This window comes from Filicampus tigris, chromosome 7 (assembly GCF_054856515.1).
Source record: "Filicampus tigris isolate MCC_2025a chromosome 7, RoL_Ftig_1.0, whole genome shotgun sequence".
NCBI classification, from domain to species: Eukaryota; Metazoa; Chordata; class Actinopteri; order Syngnathiformes; family Syngnathidae; genus Filicampus; species Filicampus tigris.
Genome location: NC_141223.1, coordinates 17,609,296 through 17,633,845, shown reverse-complemented (window position 1 = coordinate 17,633,845; position 24,550 = coordinate 17,609,296). Strand labels below are relative to the sequence as shown.

At 39.5% G+C, this 24,550-nt stretch overlaps 1 protein-coding gene across 7 annotated transcripts in view; it reads right to left on the bottom strand.

Moving 5' to 3' along the window:
- Positions 1-244: 244 nt before the first annotated feature.
- The window catches only part of dock10 (dedicator of cytokinesis 10), an 87,744-nt gene continuing 63,438 nt past the window's right edge, over positions 245-24,550 (bottom strand). For 4 of the 7 annotated variants that reach the window (XM_086035138.1, XM_086035136.1, XM_086035137.1 and 1 more), the window contains 24 exons: positions 24,417-24,534; positions 24,206-24,327; positions 22,487-22,601; positions 19,977-20,043; positions 19,712-19,759; positions 16,441-16,542; positions 15,909-16,021; positions 15,717-15,832; positions 14,172-14,309; positions 13,915-14,097; positions 13,707-13,817; positions 12,481-12,696; positions 11,840-11,897; positions 10,008-10,109; positions 8,034-8,140; positions 7,835-7,957; positions 6,909-7,022; positions 5,413-5,559; positions 5,139-5,349; positions 3,907-4,097; positions 3,713-3,813; positions 2,094-2,232; positions 1,916-1,988; positions 245-1,081 (listed from right to left, as the gene is read on the bottom strand). In XM_086035138.1, coding sequence (XP_085891264.1) covers positions 1,026-1,081; positions 1,916-1,988; positions 2,094-2,232; positions 3,713-3,813; positions 3,907-4,097; positions 5,139-5,349; positions 5,413-5,559; positions 6,909-7,022; positions 7,835-7,957; positions 8,034-8,140; positions 10,008-10,109; positions 11,840-11,897; positions 12,481-12,696; positions 13,707-13,817; positions 13,915-14,097; positions 14,172-14,309; positions 15,717-15,832; positions 15,909-16,021; positions 16,441-16,542; positions 19,712-19,759; positions 19,977-20,043; positions 22,487-22,601; positions 24,206-24,327; positions 24,417-24,534 — 2,871 coding nt within the window. In that variant the 3' untranslated portion in view covers positions 245-1,025. The remainder of the gene's footprint in view (positions 1,082-1,915; positions 1,989-2,093; positions 2,233-3,712; positions 3,814-3,906; positions 4,098-5,138; positions 5,350-5,412; positions 5,560-6,908; positions 7,023-7,834; positions 7,958-8,033; positions 8,141-10,007; positions 10,110-11,839; positions 11,898-12,480; positions 12,697-13,706; positions 13,818-13,914; positions 14,098-14,171; positions 14,310-15,716; positions 15,833-15,908; positions 16,022-16,440; positions 16,543-19,711; positions 19,760-19,976; positions 20,044-22,486; positions 22,602-24,205; positions 24,328-24,416; positions 24,535-24,550) is intronic. The other 3 variants (XM_086035141.1, XM_086035142.1, XM_086035140.1) reach the window with 3 other exon arrangements.

Sequence of the window (24,550 nt, the reverse complement as noted above, 5' to 3'; positions counted from 1 at the left end):
CATGGAGGGATGAAAACCCACTTAAGTCCTTGTTTAGTCCGTCCTTTTGAAAAAAGATCTCATCCGCCGTCCCTAAATGGGCATCCGTCCCATTCTGTCCTTGGGACGGAATGTCCATCTCTGGGTATTTGTATGAAGACTAAATTGTCCAGTGTGAATTTACGACAAGGTTGCCTCCAGAAAATATATGGAAGTTAAAATGAGCCCACTCCAAAACAAGTACAACGCAGTAATCACTCATTGATGATTTTTCAACATTAACAAAATTTTATTTAAATGTTATACATAAAACTTTAGTTTTTATCTTTTTTGTGAAGTCAGCTAAACAAATATTTATATGTATATCTTATTAAAAAAGGGAACATTTCAAATGTTTTAAATATTAATATTTCTTATATACAATTCAAAACAGTAAATAATAACAGTAACAATGCATTTAAAAATGTTACAAAACATAACTCTTTGTTTTCTTTTTTAATCGGTTCCGCTTGAAAATGGGCGTGCTGATATTTGGGCAAATGTTAGCGAGGATACAAATTAGCACTGTGGAGCTCCTCTACATTCAAAAACCGAGCGGAGGTGCATTCAGCTCTTGAGACGCTTGAGAAAATAACACATTCGGTTTCTTCGCATTAGCTTCAAATGGTTTTTTTTTTGGGGGGGGGGGGGGGGGGGTCAAATTTCCTTCTTAACACAAAAATAGAAAGCACACAGAAGCTGAATGCACCTCCAACTTGTTAAGGTCACTGAAACTAAAGGGCAAGGCTGTGGAGAGAAGGCGCATGTGTGTATGTTTGTCATAATAATATTTTTTTGCTTGCCAGTTTTTCAGGGCCACCGCTCGAGAACCAAAAATAAACAGAACCTACCGGTGCATCAGCTAATGCGACGTTCAACGACAGGACAACAGACTAGCACGAGCACAGTCTAAACACTTCTTCCCTTGTCTTCTTTTTCTTCTTCTACTATCACTTTCTGCACTCACAAAGAGGCAAAAGAGTCCTCCCGGGAGAATCAACGTCCAGTCAACCATTCAGAAGCCGCTGTGGCGCTCCGTTCCTGGCTGCCTTGAGTGAGGAATCTGGACACAAAAAATAATAACAAGGAAGAATTGGAAAGCTGGATTGACTTGCCACCTAAAGTTCCAGGAACTTTTCCTTATACTGTAATTCCTGGGACTTCCTGTACATCCTGTTGGTGCTGTTCAACCACAGTAATGTAACCCAGGAACCTTTGGTGCACCATTGTGTTTGAAAGTAGGGCTAAAAGAGTTTCAAAAATAATGTGGTTGCAATTTTTTGCCTCAATAGTGTGATTGCTTTCAAGGTCCTCCTCCCATGTATTTTTAAAAAAGAAAAACAAGCAATAAATTAATCAGTTTTACAATAAACAAGGTATGATTTATTATACTTCAATGCTTTGGTCTTACGTTTGGCTTTCGCTCAAATAAGGGCAAATGAACAATTCATTTAAATGCACGTATTATACACACTTAAAAAAACATTGTTTTCAAGGTACTTGTGTATAATACGGTCCCCCGATTTGCTGGTATCCTTTATTATCAGAGTGACTAATATGAATGAATAAAGATTAAAAACATACCAATAAAGTGTCAATGCTTTTAAATCCAGGTTAAAAACTATGCTCCTTGCCCATACCTATAATTATTGAGGTCTTTCAAAGTAGTTTTAAAATCATGTTTTATAATTTATATGAATATTTTTTTTTACAACCCCTATGTGCTGCCTGGGTAATTATAAATTAAACAATGTGGATAATTGAGAAAGCAGTTCCCACACAATGGTTCTCCAAAATGTCCTAGTTGCGGGATGAATTTCCCATAGTCCTAACGCGCGTTGAGATGCCAGGCAATGGTCATGGTGGTAAGTGAGTGAAAATGAGAGTGATGACATACCAGTCTTAGACAGAGTGGAAAGAGAGCTGTTAGAGAGAGAGATGGCGCTGGACGCGAGAACAAGTTTTTGGAGCTGCAAGTTGGAAAAAAGAAGTACAAGGACACCAATAGTAACAATAATCTCAGATGACATGATAGATGAAAACAACAGATGTTGCGTCAGAATAAAAACAATAACCTGCTCGTTCATGATGGCGCACAGTTCGCTCAGCATGTCCCTGTAGTGAGTTTTCATCTCCTCTTGGTACTCCAACTGGTCCTCCTTGATCAGACGCTCGTTCACATCCAGTGCCTGGCCACACGCTTCGGCAAACTGCCTGCGTGCAGGAAAAAAAAAAGACAGAGAATATTGACTCTTTGAGTGCTGTTGATGTGAAATGCTGTCAGTGGGATTCCCAATGAGGAGCGCCATCAGCTATGTTTTGTTTATTTTTATTATTTTTTATGGGAATGGGCGGCGAAAAGTCTTGGGTAACTCTGGTTTGATCATTAAACTGAGAAATTAAAAAAAAAAAAAAACTATGGCCAGTAGATGGCAGCATTGGGTCTCTTTTGGATGAGATCACCTTGTATCAAAATAATGCTTGATGCTTGTAAACGTGGCGGATCTCTGGAAATGCAATCATTACAAGCAGCTTGTGGTTGATCAAAGTGTTAGTCAAGTTTCATCTATTACAGAGAGTGTCACAAAAAAGGGAAAAGATGATTAATTACATTGAGAACTAGAAGCGATAACATGAACATTCTTTGTACATACTGTACATACGCACACACACACGCACGATGCATGGACGCACACGCTACTAAATACTACTACTAAATAGCGTGCAAACAGTTTGTAAAGGTTATCAAATGTAAAATTGTTACACTAGTGAATATTTGTAAATACTTTATTTTGCCATCAAAAGTATATTTTCATTGTTGTGGTTGATATATTATAAAAGAAAGGGGCTGTTCAGATGTTTGAGGAATCACTAAATCAAATACTAAAAAGTCACTGTTGTGCATAAAGGATATCTTTTCGCAAAAATATTCTCTTCTGCGTATTATGGTCCAAAATAGGTGATTTGGGCGAACCCAACCCATGTTCTACTGTTGATGAATAAAAATGGAATAAGGTAGAAATGAACTTTTTTGTGTTATGGTAGTTTCTGTGTTTATGTAGTCATAAAACACAATATTCTGTGAGCCTTGAAAGATCAGTTAGAATGCTCAAAATTGACTGGCACTCAATTGGTTCTCTTTTTTGCAATTTCCTGGCATTCAAAGAGTTAAAACATAGTGTTCTAAAAATTGGCATAATTTTGTATTTTGTAACTGGCTGGCGCCATCTTGTGCCAAGCACCTACAGTACGCTGAGCTGATGAGAATGAGGTGAGGAGCTTCATTTAGTCCGTCCATAACTTTCTCAAACAGAAAAGAAACATACTTTGCCACCATCTTGTTGCATCTTTATCTTTTTTGTGGAGGAGATTTGAGCTTCACTCTACTGTTGGTGTGATACATCCTCACTGAGAGACAATCTTTGTATGATGGGCAGGAGCTAAGTTTAGCCTGGGTTGTTGGACTTACGCCTATAAGCGTGTACATTTTCAGTGTAATTTTTTGAAAATCAAATAATCAGTAAGCCATTTATTTCTAAGGGTAATAGTTTTAAGATTAGTTTGAAATGACGTAAGTGGTTTGGGATCATAGGTTGTTGAATATTTATGATTTAAACCACAGGCAATACTAAACATTTTGGGGGGCGTCCGTCACTCACATTTTAGCACTAATCACTGATGGTGTCAGACTTACCTGAAGATCTCCTTCAGTAGTTTAACCTGGTTGTCTGGATACTTCTTGGCATTCTTCTCCTCTAAAAAGGCCCTGGCATATGCCATTGGGCCTGCATTGACCTGGATTAAAGAAAAGATCACGTGAGGCCACGTGAGACAAAACATGAAATCCTGTAAAACGTGTGTGCTTTTGAACAGGAGAGGAAGACGCACTTTGGCACTGACGCTCCCCTGCAATTTGAGCTGCAGTCGGATCATGTCCACCTCCTCCATGTTGCACAGCTGGTTGAGCTCAGACACTTTACGGGACATCTCGTCGATGGCCACTTCGATGGGGTTCATCTCCGTACTCTGCTGCTCCACCACCTGGATGCGCTTTTTGAGGTAAGGGAAGCTGGAACTCGCTGAGTAAAGGCAAAGAAAATGATTTCAAACAATGCTTCAGCATGCGACATATGTATGCTCACAAGCTAATGAATACTAATATGCAATACTGTATGCAGTTCTACACAACCACAACAATAATCCTACAAAACCGAGCATACAGTAAATGCAAAAGCTTTTACATTGGTTTAGAATATGCAAGTGTACTTAATAACTAATGTCTGAACAACTCACTAACCATTGAAAATTTAAATTATGTCACATTTAATTATCACGTTAAATTTAGTACGACTCATTAGCAAACTCTGCAATATTACATTTACATTTTGATTATTGGTTGGTGACTTAGTTTAGGGTTAGGTAGGTAGCTGGTTGAAAAATTGGTCAGTGGATGAAGTAATTGCTAAATCAGTGAAATAGTTAACCTGACTGTTGTGCAGTTGTTTGTTAGTTAGCTGGCTGGTAAGTTGGTTGTATAGTCAGATAAGTTGCTAGCTTGTTTATTAATTTGTTACTAGGTTAGATATATAAAAGACTTATTTAAGTCTACAATCTACAACCATTTTGGTGAATTTAAAGTTATGTTACCATAACTTTCTTGTAATGCTACATGTGTGGATGATAGCTAAATGTTAGCATCGTAGCTCGGTGGAAATGCTGTGTACTAAGCGCACAATTTTATTAATTTGATTTATATGGACACATTTATTTGCGTTACGCGACGGAGACAACTTGGCTTCCAGGGGTGGAGGGTGGGCATTGTTTAATGTAATGTAAGCATGCCGTTCAGCCGGTTGTTGCCTCTATTCTATTTTTATTTTAAATTGTTCGTCATTTAAATTTTAAATGACATGTCTGTTCTTGGTATTGGATTTTCTCAAATACATTTCCTCCCAAAATGTGACTTATACTCCAGTGCGACTTATATATGTTTTTTTTCTTTTTTATTATGCATTTTATTGCTGGTACGACTTGTACTCCGGAGCGACGTATCGTCCGGAAAATACGGTACCTAATGTTGGGGTCCCTGAATGTATGTTACAAATGGTAAAAATGCTCACTCGTTAAAATGGTGCGCCTCTTGCACTGCTCCTCCACGTCTCCATGCTTCTTCCCAGAGAGGGTGAAGGGCGTCTCAAACACAAAGCGGTTGATGTTGTGATGCCTCTCAAAGTCCGTCCTTTTGTCCTGCTGTTCCTTCTCGTCGAAGTAAGGCAGCACGTACGTCACCTGAATGTACGCAAACTTTGGGTCCAGGTCTTTGGGATTGACCTAATGGAGAAAACGGGGCTATGAAGCTCTTCATTACCTTCTCCAAATCATTACATCACTGACCTTATTGGAATCCTGGATCATTTTCACATTATCGGCACCAAATTTGTCTGAGTAGAGTTTAAGCAACCTCTGAGAGATCTCAGACAGCCCGGTCAGCTTCGGCTCCTTGTAGATAAACTCCTTGCTCTCTTCTTCCTCAAAGAAACCCTACCCGCACACACATCCATACCACAATCTGTGTTTCACTGCAATATTACATGTACAGCACACATTTTTGCCATTGTGTTACAGTCAGGATAACAGTGTTAAATTCCAAAAGTGAATGAGATTTATTTATTTGTCATAACTTCTTGTCTTCTCTCTTGTTGTTGAGGAGGGAAAGCAACTTTTGGATTAAAGGCAGTCAATTGGGGCACAGCAAGCTTTTGACAAACCTTCCAAGGGGTGAGTTTATCAAGAGTTAATAGTGGCAAACGGAGAGGGGAGGAGCAAAGTTGTTAGCAAACAAACAAACCAAAACATTGCAACACTTACCGCAATCTTGATTTAGAATATAATAAAAAATAAAAGGAAGAAAAGAGCACACAGAGAAATTAAGGACACTAAACTGTCTATGTAGAGAATAATGTTGAGCATTTTGAGGCTCTTGAATCCCATTATGGAGATCATCTGAGAGCTGTATCAAGAATTCCCCAATATAATAATCTGCACTTTCAATCAACACTGGATATTATCTTGGGCACTCTGTTACTTCCCACCATTGTACAAACAATTGCTTCCAATATGTCTATAGGTCTTATATGTTGATACATGGCCATTTAGGAGAAGGCAACAGATGAATCAATCAATCCAATTCCAATCAATGGAAAATAAAGTTGCTTTTAATATTATGGTTTCATTAAATAGCTACATCAGACATCTTTCAGTACGCTGCGGAATATTGTTAGACCACTTGAAATGACACCATAATAACCGTACTAATAAAAAATTGGGCCATATCACATAACTTTCAACTGATCTGCTGAAAACTCTTTTTTTTCTAAGGTTGCAGAGCGACAAACTAATCATGATGTAAAAATACCATGCCAAATGGAAGAGCAATTTAAGTTTATAGTACGCGGTGTGAGCGGTAGCTTTGGGTTTTGTAGTGCTGTACTGGTGCCATTCTGTGCCTCAATTTCTTTTTAATTTACTTAAGTATCGGCAGATGCTCAAAAGTAAGTGAATCGACTGGGATACAAAAAAATGTAAATGGGGCATACAAAAGAAATTGAAAAGTAACAAGCCTATTTTAGAGTAAGTAAAAAGTCATCAGAAGAATAAATGCGTGAATGAAGAAGATTCCTGAAAAATCTACTTCAGAACAATAAAGTATTAATTATGTTGTAACAAAGGATTTGTTCTTGGTAACTTCCCAACACCGCTAGAATTGTGTTTACTGTTTGTGTGAAATTTTCCATTTAGTTCCATACTCAAATATTGACTGTCAAATCACCATCTCCATGTTGATTTTCAACATAATATTGTACCAATGCAATGCAGCAATAATCAATTACCTGTCCATAGAAAGCTACGCGGTAGTAGCGCCCGAATAGCCGTTTCTCCGAGTTCACCACCTCCGTCACCTTCAGGTAAGAGCGATGGATGTCGTAGTAAAGCTCTGACAGTCTCTGCGGAGACACACACACACATTTAAGCTATCCTAGTGGTTCTCAAACTTCTTACTTAGCTGTCAATAAGTACAACCATCATGACTATCATTAAAACAACATCAAAACAAGGCAGAGGATTTATTCCTAAACAGTACAATTAACATTCATTCAAATAAAATGTATTTCACATACATTAAATAAAAACTGGACCTAAACAAATATTTGAAAACAAAAAAAGAAATATAAAAGAATAATGCAACTGTATTGTACTTAAAGCTTAAACCCAACTTAACTCTACTGAACAAATTACCAGTAACTGCACTGAAAACACAAATAAACAACTGCAGTACTATACACAATTCAATGTAGTTAACAATGAAAATCGAAAAAAGCATTTTCAAAATTAAATTAAAAATGAGTGGGGTTTTTTTTCCAAACACTAAAATTCCATTTTAAGTTGATTAACTAAAAGTAACTAAAATTATGGTGAAAATGTGCTTCGTTTTCATCCTTGTCAATTAATTTCTAAATATCTATTTATCTATATACACATCTACACATTTTTCTTTTTTTAATATTGTAAATAAGCAATAACATATATGAAAAAAACCCTCAAGCTAATAAAAACTCATAAACCTGAAACTAAAAGCTAATTAAAACTAACAGAATAAAAAAAAAAAGTCAAACCGAAATAAGAAACTAACTAGATAACGACAAAAAAAAAAAAAAACAATACAACCCCAGGACAGTTAGAACATTTATTTCACTTCGCATATCACTTGAGGGGAGCCAATGTACCACTAAATCACTGATATAGATCATTATCATACCTTGAAGTCCCTCCTTTTCTCAAAAACAACAATAACAGGTTTGTTGATGTCGGCGATAAGCTCGTGTCTCTCAGATTTCCACAGGTAATCCACGCACAGCTCCAGCTGCTCCACCAGGGTGTCCTACAAACACCACGTAGGTTTCCATTAAGAGTAGAATGGCGGTCTTAGACGTAAGCAGCCTTGAGCTAACACTGACCTCAGTGTAGGGAGTGTCTTGTGTACCCGTGTCTTCCTTCATGGCTCCCTCCTCCTTGACGTTAGGGCTGATGCACATGAAGGCCGCCCAGCCCAGAGAAAACGATGCTGGGGTTGTGACAATAATGAAAAGGACGTCAGGATGGGTTTTCGGTTCAGTGAAACAAGGGCAGAAGCACACCAAGCAGGATTGTCATATTTCAACACAATTACTCTATTTCCCTATATAAAGTAGCAAGGGGTGTGACATTTTACCCAGATCTGTGCCCTGCTGCCAACTGAAATTGACGTACAAGCACCCTCGGCGTCACGTGACAAAAAAACAGAAAACAGTTGAGCCGTGATGATTGCAATGAGAGCCAGAAGGCATTTTGACATCAATTTTAGTCGACAGCAGAGGCGATAAAATGTCAGCCCCCTGAGATGGCTGAGAACGGATGGATTAATCTGCTTCATTCCTACTCCCAAAACGCAATATTATTCACAATACGATGTTTAGATTAGTGGGGGCACATAGAACATATGATTGCAAAGAAAATGTTTGACTTGCATTCCCCTTTAATGAGACAAAAATAAATATAATATTGTACTAGTCTGGTACTTCATAAAAACTGAATAATTGTACAATAATGTAATGTCATTTCACAATTTTTGACAAATGCTATGCTTCAAGTTAACAGACATTAAGATGCTTCTTCTGGTGTGCACACCTTGCCAACCTGGGGACGCGCTTACATAACATAATACAGCGCAGATGTACAGTAAATACCAGAGATGGGGGACTCGAGTCATATGACTTGACTCGAGTCAGACTCGAGTTGCTATTTTTAGGACTTGCGACTTGCTTGACAAAAACACAGCAATGACTGACTTGGGACTTGGTATCTAAGTGGCTCGCTTTGACTTAGACTTGGACCTCATGACTTGACAAGTCATCCTGTTTATAATTTTAAATTTGCATTTGAACACAGTTTACCTTTTTAGGAAGGAAAGCAAGAAAGAAAGAAAAAAGAGGGTTTTCAAAAAGAAACTTTCCAAATACGTCTGCCTATTTGACTCATTTGCTCATTTAATATTACCGTTATGCGACGGAGACGACTTGACATGCGTTAAGAGTCAGTCATAGATGCATTACATTCATTACATTTTTAGAGACAATGTACCTTATTTTTTGTAGTAGGATCAGTGAAAAAAAAATTTTTTGTCACTCCAACACACGTTTTACTGAGCAAGATTTTATGACTTGACTTATGATTTGCTTGAACCAAATAACGACTTGACTTGCTTGAAATTTGGTGGTGACTGGACTTGACTTGCGTGATTTTTTCTACAGTGACTTAGGACTTACTCCCACCGCTGGTAAATACTGCATATGGAGCCGATCACAGCTCCTCAGTACGCTACAGTATTATTGTTAATTTTTTTTCAGCGTAGGCCTGTGAGTATTATTATATTATCGTATTATCGCTTGTGTTCAAATATATGATACTTAAGAAGTTAAACCGCCGCGACACCAATGCTAATAGTTAGTCTTTCTACGACATTTTTCCATTGTTCTCATAGTTTTATCTTTGGTTTGACGGCAAACCTTTGAGGGCTTGAGTATTACTTGCGGATTTTTGGTATTTACTGGACAGCCCGGTCCCTATCCCCGGTAAACACCAGACACATGGTAGTACATCTATATTGGGCAGGAATCTATTCGAGGTGCTGTGCTGTCCTTCCTTATCAATCCAAGTAGGCGACGTAATTGACGATTAATTGAGGCAGGGCGCTACCCGAGCAGAGGCCACAATGTGAATAAAATATTATTGGCTCTCAGTATCAACTGTGACGGCCCGGCTACCGGCTTGTTCCCTAGCCTTGAAAGCATCGGCATCCACCTGTTCAATACATCAGGACACTTCTTCCCATAATCCCTTGCTTCGGCTTCATGAAGTCCTGACCCAAACAGCCCCCAGGCGCACACACTCACTGTCTTGGTCTCGGGAGGTGGTTAGTAAGGAGCTACATTTAAAGACGGGACTTTCTTCAGGGGACACACTGGATATCCGGGCCTTGTCTGCTCTCCAGTAGCCTGTTTGGTGGGAGGTGGGGGGGAGGAGGAGGAGGAGGAAGGAGGTTTACATTTTTTTTTTTTTTTTTTTAATCCACAAGCAGATAGGCAGCTTGTGTTCATCACATGCGTGCAAGGCATGCAAAACTATGTCAGACATAAGGTTAAAATGACAAAGAATGGACATAGGGAAAAGGTGACATGCAATATGTTAGTTTAGTAATTCGAGAGGAATTCAGCAGCAGGAATGACAGATCTTTACGAGCAAGGGAATCCATCTTCATTCTCTGTGGCGTCCGACATCTAAATGTGTTCAATGGCAACGTAACACACGTGACCACCCCCCTTTTCCGTAATGATAATGATACGGTTCTCACGACCTTGCAGTAACCATGTTAGCAAAGTGAGAGAAAAATGGTTGGTTGAGCATGACTTCTAGGTTAAAAGTGACCATGTCTGAAAAGATGCAGACTGAGAGAAGTGCCATATGAACAAAACTATTGAGACATACCTCTAAATTAATCAATCCATCAAGGATAGGATCAGGATCGCTGGTTGTCCTTTTATAGTAATACTTCAGCATTGTAAGTAGGACTGAAAATGTTATCAATTTAATTCGACATCATAATGTAGAAGAATGCAATTTTCAAACCACAAAGGCTGCAATTTGGAGGACTAAAACGGCTTCATTTTGGTCGGTGTACATTTTATTTCTTATAGTGTCTAGAATTCATTGCTTGAAGTGGAAGTCAACGCAAACATTTTTTTGTCAAGAATATGTTCTATGCAAGCCCACTAGTAGAAACAGCATTCTGATAAATATTGCATTTGTGGAATAAGTGTTAATCCACTCATTTTTAGCCAACTGCGGGGGCGGGCCAAAAACGAGTGCATTTTGCTGCAGAATTTATATTCCACAAACGCAAAATTAATCAGAATGCCGTGTTTCAACTAGTGGGCATGCTAGGAACATATTCTTGAAAAAAATATGTTTGGGTTGACTTCCGCTTTAACAAGTGCAGTCCACATTTCATGAAACATAAAAAGTGATAATGCCTCTGATTTGTTTGCATTATTGTTGTAATCTGATTTATGATTTACTAACTTGTGTGTACAAAATAGAATTTTGTGAAGTTTGCATAGTGAGGACTTAAAAGACTGCCAGTCAAAGTATTTACGTAGTATGTTGACAACTCTGATTTTAATAAATAAATGATGGTCTTTCATTTTTCTTCATTTTGGCATAAGCCGAACCTGTAAGACCAAAACATTGATTTATAATGAATCTGATATTGTTTATTGTAATACAGATTTATTGCTTGTGTTTCGTAAAAAGAAATACATTGGAAAAGGATCTTGAACAAAATACCGTAATCACATATTAGATCGCAATCAAAATACTGAGGGATAAAAAAAAAAAATCACAATTAAAATCTTTTTCAAAGTCATTCATCCCTACTTACAAAACATTTTGGACAAACGGATGCTTCCACATTTTGGGAAACAGTTTGAGGAAGGTCCGGTCATGGCATGGCTGGATGAGTTTGGTGTGGAAGAACTCGACAGCCATGACCTCAACCATATCAAACCTCACCAAATTGCCACAAAATTTTCCCAGATGAGTGGAAGCTGTTCAGCTCCATATTTTCGCTTCCAGTTTGGTGTCCCAATACCTTTGTCCATATGGCGTGCGTGTGCATACATAGGCGAACCATGCTGCAAGAGAGCTTTTGGGGTGTGCGCGCACTCACCTCTCCTCTTAAGCGACTCAGCAATCAGAGCAGAGATGTGAATGTAGCACATGGCGGCCTATCGGGAAAAAAGATTCACTTATCAAAATTAAAATGCAATTTGAATCACTTCAACAAATCACAATTGTGTGTGTGTCCTCATTCGGGTAGCAGGTGAGCTAGAGACTATCCCAGTTGACTTTGGGCAAGAGGTGACCTGTTTTCTGAAGCTGAGCCGTGATTGGTCGTTACCTGAGCCCTGAGCAGTTGTGATGACATTTTCAGTCGACAGAAGTGACAAAATGGCCGGCCCCAGAGATGGCTAAAAACAAGTGGATTTTGCTGCTTAACTCATATTCCACAAATGCAATATTAATCAGAATGCTGTGTTTCAACTAGTGGGACTGCTGGGAACATATTCTTGAAAAAAAATGATTGGATTTTGAAACTGCAGCAACATACCAATTACTACTTTCCTTTTACCCAGGACTTTGGTGGCATCTCAGGGCATTATCGAAAGAGCATTGAAAGTGAGTCTTCAGTGAACCTATGACGTAGGTTTTTGGAATGCAGGAGAAAACTAGAGTATCCGGGGAAAACCCACGCAAGAGAATGCGCACACTCCACACAGGAGGAAAGTACCAAAGATCTCTTCAAAGTACCTCGGAGAGATCGCCATTGCGGACGTGGACCTTGGCCATGCTCTCTAGCCAGGTGCGTCGCAGCTCGGGCGTACTGGCGTACGAGTTGGCCAAACTGTATTGAAGGTCCACCAGCATCTCCGGATCCTTCTCGTGTTCCTTCATCTGCGCCGTGGCCATCAGCACCGTCCTGACCCGCTTGGTCAGGTCTTTGACCTCGGCCGGGAAAGGAGAATTCTGCAGAAAGACCAAAGCTGGTGATGTAGTGCATTAATTGGCTGGCAGTCACAGAATTAGCTTCACCTGCACAAATCTTAACTTTGACTAAAATAAATAAATATACTTCGGAGAATGGAAGACCTCCACCAATGTACTTTTTTAATTAAATGTTATTGGGTGACATATGTACAGGCCAAAGCAGACCTCTCTCTTAGAGCGTAAGAGAAAGTATCCCTTTAGTGCAGTGTTTCTCAAACTATATACCAAGCACTCTCAAAAATCCTTAGCTCTCCAAATACCACCATCATGATCAACAAATTATTTTTTCACTCCCTTAATGCTACAACAATTAAAGTAATATATGACTTATAGGTGGAATCTGACTGCTTGACAGTGCTTTGTCATTTAGTATTTGTTTACCTTCACAATAGAGGAAAACTGGAAAAATTGGTCGATTTTTTTGGTGGGGGGGTGTTTGATGTTTTTCTTATGTTATAATCCATTAGTTTGTTTAAAAACAGGAAAGAAAACAAAACTAAACATTTTAATGCCAATAAAGGCCTTTTTTTAGATTCATGGATTCAATGCCTTTTAAGACTTATTTATGAGTCGGGAACTCGGTAATAAGTGTTCACTGCAGCATGATGCAGGAGCATGAGCATGAACACTGTGTTGTAAAGGAAAATAAAACGTTTTATACTAAATAATGATTCAATTCAAATTTACATGAATACAATCTTACAATTTCATGTTTCATTTCTTCCCTTAGCTCACATGTTTGAGAGAGTTGTACAGGGAGTGATGATGGTTCAGGGAGCCAAGATTGGATATTTCCGGGGAGATATTTGTCTTCTGATGGATGATCTCTGTACACTTAATGATCTCTGTAAGTTCAATGTGTTTTTTTGTTTGTTTTAAAACATGTGTGTTTGATTGTAAGTTGTTTTTTGAAATGCAATGCACTCATTATCAAGAACTTTGCACTTTAAAAAAGACTGCACTGATATATTTGATTTGAGTGGCCTCACCTTGAGTGGAGCATCTCCATTGGCAAAGTTGTTAACAATGGCCAGCGACTGCTGAAATCTCGAGCCTCCAATGCCAGCATCGGCTATCAACTGACTCACTGCCTTGATCACCTAAAAGCGGTCGAGAAAAGAACACACATTTATCCGCACTTGCACTCCGCACTTGCACTCAAGGGGCGGATAAGAAAGACTTTTTTGGCGCACTAACCTGAAGATGCGAGCGCACTATAGACTTTCCCTTAGTAAACTCAAAGTTCTTTCTCATGACGAAATAGAGCAGCGCGGCTGCCTCCGTCTGGGTGGAGCTGGAACGATGGTTGCAGCATTTGAGGATCTCGTAGCACAGGCAGCCGCAGAGGTCCGCCTTGCCTTGGAAGAATGCACTGGGGAACTTACAAGGAGAGAGAGAAAAAAAAATGTCACCTGTGGTCTGTTAGAGTGGATCAATGTGCTGCTTTAAAAGACCTTTTGTACAAAGAGCCTGAGTGCAGCGAAGATATGGCGTAGGGTAGCGGTTGATTGGTTGATTTGAAAGAAGAGCAAGTAGGTGTCCAGCACCTTCTTCATCAGTACGTTTTGCCCATCATCAAGCAGCAGCTGCTTCTGGAATCACAGGCAAGGACATTTTCAACAAGTCTAAAAAGCTTGGTTGCTTTTCCACCAGAGGGCATCAGTGTATCACAGAATGGCCTGAAACAAAGTCACATTTTGTGAAAATACCACTAAATTGCTGATCAAAATTAAGGTACGAAAAAAAGGAAACGTAGTACTTGTACTTTAATTTCATAAATATGATATTTTCCAGTTCAGTTTTCATTCATATACAATAGTGGATGGATGGATTGATGGATAAATGCAATACACATCTGGGGAAGATGGTCACAACAGCTCAGTAAGCTTTAAGCCCCTAACCCACTAACATTTCTGACTGTTGGCAATGGTAAAAATGCATGTTCACATCAGGTTTCATCAGTGTTCGTTCAAGGTCACAAATGTTCGCCAAACGGTCGGCAGATGTTGGGCAGACATTCGCCTGTAAATCACTAAAACTGTTGGCGAACGTCTGGTGAAGCCTTTGCGAACATTTGCAACACTGAACGAACCCTGACGTGAACGCAAAATTGTCTGCCTTCGAAAACACTCGCAATTGTTTGCTACTCAGTGGGATAGGGGCTTTAGTAATATTAGTCGTTTTGCGCAGAGGATTAAAACATGCCTGTGAGTGTTGTCATGTCGTCTGTCTATATGTTGCTTCACCATTTGTGTTCAAATATCTGCTGCTTAAAGCGTTCTAAGTTCTAACTACACATGTTAGCATCTATTCTAGTTTTGACTTGTCTGTGGTGTTTTGAATTGTGTGTCATCAGTAAGCTAGGGCGCCAACATAAGGTTACAGTATATGGTTTGGATACATACAGAATGTGTAATTCTCTCAGTTTTAAGTATAGTTGTACAGTAAACTACAAGTGAGAGTGGGAAAGCTTGAAGTCATCACTTGCTCTCTTTTGTGAAGAATTGTTCACTAGCTGCCGAACTACTGCTTCTTGAAAAGTTCACTGCCATCATCTAGTGCTCCTAACTTAATTTTTCAATATACATTACACACAGATATTTTCTTGAATTATTACATGGATATACAGGACGTTCTCCTTATTTGTTTGAGTATGTTTTCACATTGTCAGTGCACACCCACACAAACACATTTTAAGCAATTTCAAAGAATTGTGTTTTCACATCAAACTATATCTATGGGGGGCATGAAAATAGAAAGAATTATCCACCATGCAAATGTAATGTGCCTTGTACGACTAGAATCTATTTTCCGTTGATTTCTGCATTGCCAAACAGCAATTTCGGTAGTCCTAGTGGGTAAAAAGGGCTTAATGCTAGACTGGTCATTTGATTGAGTGAGTTTAGACTGAAAAAAAAAAATGTCAACAACTCCATTGTTTTCTATGTTACAGTGAATGGTGTCATTTCAGGATATGTCGTGTTAAAAGGAAAACGCACCTTGTGATGGTGCACAAAGAGCTCTAGAACATCGAGCACAGTGAGCGCCACCTCAGTAGACAAATTAGCCTCAACATCAGTTGGACTCAGATTGTCCCCATCCTGGATAGTCCCATCTGGACATCAGACACAGAGAGCGGAATTTAATTACGTGAATGACGTTTTAGTCATTGTTTGGTGGAAATGTCATACCGGTTTCCATCATCTGCAGTAGTTTGGGGTTGGTGAGGGCGTTCTTTCCCCGGATGATGGGCATGGTTTGGGAACGTGCCTGCCGGTGACCATCCCCGCCCGAGGACGCCATCCTGGTGGAAAGACAAACAGATACTGTTAATTGGATTGCATTGATCTTCAGCCTGCAAATATCCTCAATGGACTATTCATTAGGCACACCAGGTAATCCAATGACATGTAATACAATAAAAAATAAATGACGACTAGTATGTAAAAACGGATGCTACAGTAGAACAGTCGGTTTGCAAATGAGGAGCAACAACAGATCACAGAAAACAATGGAGAGCATGCTGAGAACAGTTTCACATGACATAAATATATGTGGTGGTCACATGACTGATGAATAAATACAATAAATGTATATTTAAGACTGATTTTGCTTGCAGTTCAATTTTCATGTTCTGTTTTTGTAGCTTCAAGGGCAATTCAAGTAGTTTGTGTTAAAACAGAAGCTGTGTCAGTGTGGTTCAAGCGGCAAAAGGCTGGTTACCATTGTGGGAGGAGGCTTGAGGGCTGGGAGGGATGGTTAGGGACCTTCAGGGTGCCATTGGCGTGGGTGGACTGGGCCAGCTTTAGCGCCGCTGCTAGTTTCCTGTTCACGAGCCAATCACATCACAGCTAACATTAGTAGGGCTTATGAGTGAGTGTGAAGTGTGTAAAAACATCTGTGTAGTGCATATAGGGTGAGGAATCTGCAGATTTTTGCCAAACAATGTGTTACATTAAGGCTGAGAAAAGGTCAAGTTTGACCCATAGTTTTATTGGCTCGAGTCGACAGTCATAATGGATAGTTCTAGTATACTGACTCTTTCAAGTATGTTAGTGATGAGTAGAGGACCGGGATTGACATTAATAAACTGCACAAACTGCACGGCTAGGGAAGGGTGAATACCAGTTCAACTGCACAGCAGAGCATCTTAGTAACTGGGTCCCAACAAACAGATGTTTAAAATGCACGGCGATGCTGTTTGATGCCTGAATGAAATCAGATCACACACTAATGCAAAATCCAAAAAATAGTACCTTGGTCAGATGAACGGAAGGACATATAAAGAGCAGCAAACCACGAGGTTTGCACAGTGTGTGGGGTTGTGCAACGAGTTTTCACAAGTGGCAAGCCATCAGCCAATCAAAAATGTTGTGTCGTATCACATGAGCTTTCATATCAAACACTACATTTCCTGGTATGAAGCCTGCCACTGCCAAGCTCCAAAAAAATACAGTACATACACGTATGTATATATTGTGTTTTACAATAATACTGAAGTATATTTATAATTTCATATATACCCGTGGCTAAAAAGCGAAGCATGGAGAGCCCCTGTCGCTGAAATGCACTAGCGCAGTATAGCCTATGTATGAATAGGGCAATCATTGCTAATGGACTTTCAAATATCCACAATCTTTTTCCTTGATTCTCGCCCATTTCCGCTCTTTATATTATTATAATACAGTTAAAGCGGCCAGGCCAATCCACTTTGTCTGTTTGTGGTTCATTAAAAAAAAAAATACAATACAATATGAGTGGTGCCTCAAAATGTTGTTTCCCAATAAGAGCGCCAGGGGTCCCAGTTTTTCAGTTGGTATGTGCTCGGTGTGTGGCGGGCCTGAGAGGTCAAGGAACCACATTTACATATTTAGTAACATGCCTTGGTATAAACCAGGAATTAACTCATTCTATCCCAATGACATATTTAGATGTCATTTATATGTCATTGACATATTTAATGTCAATGACATATAAATACTATATGCCAATGACATATTTATATGTCATTTCACAGAGGCTCTTAAAAAGTCTGGTACTGACTGAGTTAAAGAACAAGCATCACTGTAAGCCAATCAGAAAATAACTTTTAACATGTAAAAATGACATCAAATATGATTATTTGATACCAACAGATAATTATATATAAATTGCTTAATATGTAGTCTTTTATTGTGCTGCAATATTTGTGGTTAAACTGGGGTGAAAGCTTTGAAGTACAATATAAGGCATGGGAATGACAATCAATTAGGCAATGCAACTAATTTTCAGTTTAAAGAATAACATCCTTACTATACTCTTCTAAGATGAATACAACAGCATTAAAAAGAAGACATTTACTGTCAATTATCCCCATCACCTAATGTCAGTGACTATAAACGGTTAACTACACACTCTCAAAATATTCAGCATTGTAGCACTGCATTGTACCGAGAGTCGTTTCTAATATTATGGTTAGTTTGTTAAGATATTTAAGGTTATAATTAGGGCTGCAGCTGACTTAATAACTGGCTAATCTGTTAATTATTTTGTCGATCAACTGATGAAATGTTGTTGATGGATCATTAAAACATGTTTTAATTTCCATCATTTGATTCAAAAACATATGTCAAACTGACAGTGCAGAAAATGCACAAGTGATTAAGGCTAGGTTCACACCGCAGGCAAATGCAACCCGGATCAGATTTTTTTACCCATATGCGACCTGTATGCGACCTGTATTTTCATGACAGTCTGAATGGCTCGATTCCGAATTTTTCGACCTGGGTGGCCTTAGTATGTGGTCCTGGATCGGACACGTAACCGATCTTTTCCAATGCGTCCGCGGTCTGAACAGCCAGGTCACATATATACGACATTGACGTCTTCTGGAGCTCTAAAGATCTTCCTTAGACAACCACAATTATGTCATTCTTAATATTCAATAAAATAAAAAACACAACAAAACGCAAATTAAAAAAATAATTTAATAATATATATATATTTTTTTTTTTTTTTCATGGATCTCAATGGGTGGGCAGTTTGTCAATCCGGGTGGGCCCGTGCACACCCAAGTCCACCCATGGCTCCGCCCCTGGAACATGATTATCCTTGGTTCACATTTTGATGCAACACAGTGCAGGTGTGCCAAAGGTTGTGGCAAGTGAGTGGATATTCAACATGCATGTATCACATATGTGAATGGAAAAATGATCACTTGATGTGAAGACAATCCATCAATGCACAGTCACTCAGGCATGCAGGTGGAGCCTGAATACAACATGAATACATGCCTGTGTTATGCATTTGTAAAAAAACATTAATTCAATCATTGCTTGAATTAAGATCTGAATCGTTAACAGATACCCTGGCTGGAAACACTGCCAGGGTAATTTATCCGACGGCAACTTCAATTGGCGCCTGCACCGAGTCAGCCCAGCATCAAACGGGGCCAGCAGCGAGGCAGACACAGGGCGTGTATCCCCCTTGGCCAGCTATCACAGACCAATGTTAAGTAGCTCACAGCCTCCCAGGCAGGCTGCGCTACATCTGAGAGTGAGCTCGGCTTCCGGCTATCCTTACTCTCTTAATGCTCTCACGCGGTATAAGCCGCGTGTTCTCTCAGCCCGCATGGTATCGCTGGGAGTGGGAGCTAATTTAATTAGCCGGGGTGGAACCAGAAGATGGCGGGAGGGCTGCCAGTGGCTCGGTTCCAGTAGTCTTGCAGTCACACATAGTCGGGGAAAACAACCCCCACGATGTGCTTGCCAAATACTACACTCCAATATCCAGCTGTGCTTCACACACAAAAGCGAGACGCCCCTCCCCGTTTTCATCCCTCGTCTCTCGTCTCGAGTGTGCACACGCATACGCGGCACACATTAGTGTTCCTGCTTCACCTGTGTTTGTCTACGCGAGCCATGAATAATACATGCTCCAGTCGACGTGTATGTATGTTGACTTAATAAGGCGATGGCACGTGTGCAGCGTTTTTGCAATTAAAAAGGAGCCGTACCTGGCGATGTGGCGTTTGCCCATGAACCTGAAGTGCTGTAGGCAGAGCCTAAAACAAAGGAAATGCACAAAAGCACAACTCAATTACTGTGTATTCCTTCAAAACTGAGCTCAAAACTGAGCACATAACTTAATTTAGTGCATTCCTCAGCAGCCTCTTAGACATCATTTACATTTTCTCAATTAGTCTGCCACACTATATGCATAATCCAACTCTTGTTACTTTCTCAGAGTGCACTCTACAATTAAGAAAGAGAAGCGCTTACTCTAATATTTTAAAGAAGTCCGAGATCTCTTGGTGGATGGCCCGGTGCCAGTAAGAAACCAGCACATCTGCAAAAAGCCAAACATGTGGTTATGCTATTAGAGTCAACAGTAAGTCTACAAATTCTTACAAATGAGTATTTAAGACACATTGAGGAAAAAAACACTATACAGTAATTATAAAAGTACTGCCTGGATATAATGTTATGAGACAAAAAAAATCATGACATTATGAGACCAAAGTTGTCCAGTAATTTTGGAATGAAATGTGACTTTTGTGAAAATAAATCCATTCATATTGTGAGAGAAAAAAGTAATATTAGTATTATTATATCAGTATTATTAAGAATGACTGTAGGTCATATTTCCTTTACAACAAAGTTATATGTAATATACAACATAAGATCCAGTCTTTTAGCCCGTCACATCACAAGTTTCAGTAAACCTGGCCAATCACATTTACAAGAGGAAACACTGGAAAGTTTTGCCCTGGTTGACGCAAGGACACTTGGTCGAGTTTTCTCTTAGGTAAATCCAACAACCTACCGTTTTAAATTGCATTTTAGATATTAAGTCATGTATAGCAGAGAATTTCCTACAGCCCAATCAGGACAAAACTGAGGTTTTAGTTATCGGCCCTGGAGGTCAGAGAGAGAAACTTTTACCAAAACTACAAGAATTTGATCCCTCAGAATGTGTGAAGAACCTGGGTGTCATCTTTGACTCTGAGCTCAGTTTTATTCCTCATATTTAAAATGTTTTAGGTTTCTATCACCTTAAGAATACCGCCAGAGTCTGCTTGTTTCTCTCTCAGGCTAACACGGAAGTGCTGATTCATGCTTTTATTTCCTGTCGTTTAGATTATTGTAATGCCCTGCTCTCTGGCCTCCCCAAAAAGAGTATCTCTTCTTTACAACTACTCCAGAATTCAGCCGCTCGGCTGCTGACGAGAACCAGAGGGCGGGAGCACATTACACCAGTTTTAAAATTGCTGCATTGTGTTTCAGGATCGATTTTAAGGTACTTTTATTTATTAGTTTATAAATGTGTTAATGGTCTTGGGCCATCTCATTTGTCTGATTTGCTTTTCCATACCAACCCTCGCGGATCCTGAGGTCCTCTGGCGCCGGCCTTTTAATTATTCCTAAGGTGAGGAGTGGACCAAAACCCACGGCGAGGCTGCATTCAGCCATTTTGGTCCTCAACTTTGGAATAGCCTGCCACAGGACGTCAGGTCCGCAGACATTGTTGATATTTTTAAGAGGAAGCTCAAGACCTACCTTTTTAATAATTGAAGTATTTTATCTTTTTCTTTTTATCGGGGACTATTTTTACTTTATCATTTTTTATCATACTGATTTTAGTTCTTAGATCATGTTATTGTCTTGTCTTTTAGTTTTGTGGTTTTCTGTTGTTCTTAGCTTTTAGCTCCAGTGTTTCCTCATGGGGGGCCTCCACATTGAGGGGTTGGCTGCCTTTCCTGCGAGGGGCGTCATCGCAGGGGCTCCTTAGGTCCAGGTGACCGGGGTTCCGGGGGTCTCTGTTATGGTGGCACTCCCCGTGGCCCGTGGGCTGTCATTCCCCTCAGCGTGAATGAGCCCACCTTGGGCACCCTTTCCTCATATGGTTTCTCTGTGCCTTGTCATGTCTTTTTTAACACAGTTCATCAGGTTGTGTGCTTGGGATGTGTGTGTGTGTGTGTGTGCGTGTGCGTGCATGGGGGTATGTGGGGTGTGTGTGGGGGGTGTATTGTGAGTGCTAATGTACTGGCAGATATGCAGATATATGTCTTTGGGTTTGTTGGGAGGGAGGGCGTGAGCGGGTCTTCCTTTTATGTTGTGTTTTGGACATTTTTATTGGACAGCACTTTGAGTTGAATTTTTTGTATGAAAAGTGCTATACAAATAAATTTGATTGATTGATTGAATGATTGATAATATTACAATTATACGTTATTATTTAAGTGAATAACGTCTTAAAAGAAAAGTGGTAATATTATGACAAAAAGTTGTAAGATGAAAAAAAGTCAATATAATACTATATATTACCATTACAAGAATAATGACTACAACAGGAGAATAACGTCATAATGTGTGTGACAAAGTTGCAAGTGTGTGAGACTGAAAAAAGTCACAATGGTATAAGAAATACGTCCCATTGTTCGGGCTAAATATGAGATAAAAAGTGAATGTTAAAAGTAAAAAAAAAAAATTTTTAAAAAAGTAATATTAGTAGATAAATGTCCATAACGTTGTAACTACAAGAATAAATTCAAAATATTACAAGGATAAATTTGGAAATGAATCTAAATAAATGTTCTTTGTTTATTTATTTTTTCATTTTAATTTAATTATTAGTGTTGGCCACTTTGCCACAGTATTACAATATTTTCATTCTATTTTCAGTGTGGCTCTAAAACTCCATGGTAGTAAAGTGACAACATCACAATTAGCAAATTGACAAGTGACTGAACTATTTCATAAATGAATAGCACTTGGACTTTCTTTCTTACCTTCAGATATAGTTTTCATGATGTGCAGGAAGCACATGAGGAGGCTACGCGTCTCGGCTTGGTCCAACTTGTCACAGCGAGACCCATAGCCTATGAGCGACTGGGGCCGGGCAAACTGAGCACACACACACGATCAAACACAGTCAAATGCAGTTATGAGCAAGAGATGAAAATCACGATATGAAGAGACCATATGAAAACGTTTTAAAGTTTCCCTTTTAAACAAATTGTAAAAATGCTTGCATAAAATGCAGAGAAATTACTGTGTCTGTTGTAGTATCTGTGTGTGTGATGTATGCCATTAAGAGGTGGGGGCCTCCTGGCGTGGCATGAGATGAGCTTTAGTTCAGTTGGTTCAACCTATGGCGAGCCTGTGTGCGTGACTGGGCGTGAGCTGCGGCCGACAGCAGCTCCGGTGTGAGAGTGCTCACTCATCCATTTGCGTTTTTTTTTTAATCCCATCCTCCATTATTAACTGAAAAACTCCCCTATTCACTGTTTTTGTTTTGAGAACAAAACAATGAACACTATTGCTTGGCACCCATCTTGTGGCATCTATAAACAATTACAGCAGTGGTTTGACATACGAATTTCATTCCGTGACCACACTTGTAACTCAAAATACCCATACTCACGATCTCATGATCTTTCCATGTTGAAAAGAGTGAAAATGCCATTTATCTGTTCCGCAGCCCCCCCATCCCATCCTCCAAAATTGTAATGTGTTTTTGAAAAGGAAAAATAGCACTCTGTTATGCAATGCAATATTGCACTTTATTAAACATACAGTAATGACCTAAGTAAACATAACAGAGAATTAATCCGTTTTTGCCACATTTTTGCTTCAATTCAATGGGTATTGTTTGTTCTTCGCAGAGGATAAATAATATATGCCTGTAAGTATTGTTACATTGTCTGTCTTCATGTGTTGCTCTGCCGTTATAGCACCTAGTAAATGCTTTTCCTTCGCCAATATATGTTGTTTTGCAATGTTTGTTAGCATTACAGTAAACAGGCAAAGCTATTTTACTCAATGACAAGATTTGCCATGGTAGGAACACTGTATCATGGTGTCGGGATTAAAGGTGGAAATCAAGGAGGATAATGTTTTTGAAACTTTGTACACAGCGATAATTCCCAAAGAGGTATTGATTGAACACTATGCTTATTATTACGGTTAAAGTTTGCAGTGGTGTGGAACCGCACTGCATTATACTGAAAGCACAGTGACAAACAGGAGGGTACATTAAGCAGGTTGCCTTTTTGCCATTAATGCTTCAATAAAATCCACTCAATGCAATCTGCTGCCAAAATGTCATGGCGCAGTGTGGACAAAAGTGTGTACCGACAAAAATATTGCTAAGCAGTTGACTGATTAAATAAAATATGTGCAGATGTGCAGCTGAATGGATAGGGAATGAAAAGCTTTGATTATGGAGGTACAGTAAATCTCTAAAAACAAAAACACGTTTTTTCTACTCCTGGTCCACTCGGTTTTGGGAATTAGTAGAAGAAAAAAAAAAGAATAACATCGTCAACTTTAGCTATGTTGGGAGGATGTGCTCTTAATTTTAATGTATTTTTTTTAGGTGTATGTACTACTCTTCTGCTAAATCTAATCAAAATCAGTCTCTTTTTGTTTTTTAGTTCAATAAATCAAACATTCAAACAGAACCTCTGCTGCAAATGCACTGAAGCATCACAACAAGTACTTCTCACCTTCTCATATCCATCCATCTTTTCACTGTTCCTGTCACTGTTACTGGGGTTGGAGTCCACGCTGATCAGGGAGCCTCGAGAGTCAGCCTGGTTGCCCGTAGCAACTGCCAACGACGAGAAAGCTAGTTGAGGGAATACGAGGGGGCGTCAGTGACCTCATTCACACATTTTTTTTTTTCTTTTTTTACTTCCAAGAAAAGGCACACACTACCTGTAATGGAGTTGAGCACCTCTTTGGAGAAGGAGGCATCCACCGAGTTGCCGTGGCGAGTAACCGGGAGAGTTCCTCCGGCCACGCCTCCCCCGACGCTTAGGTCGTCTCGAGAGCCCTGCGAGTCAGTGAGT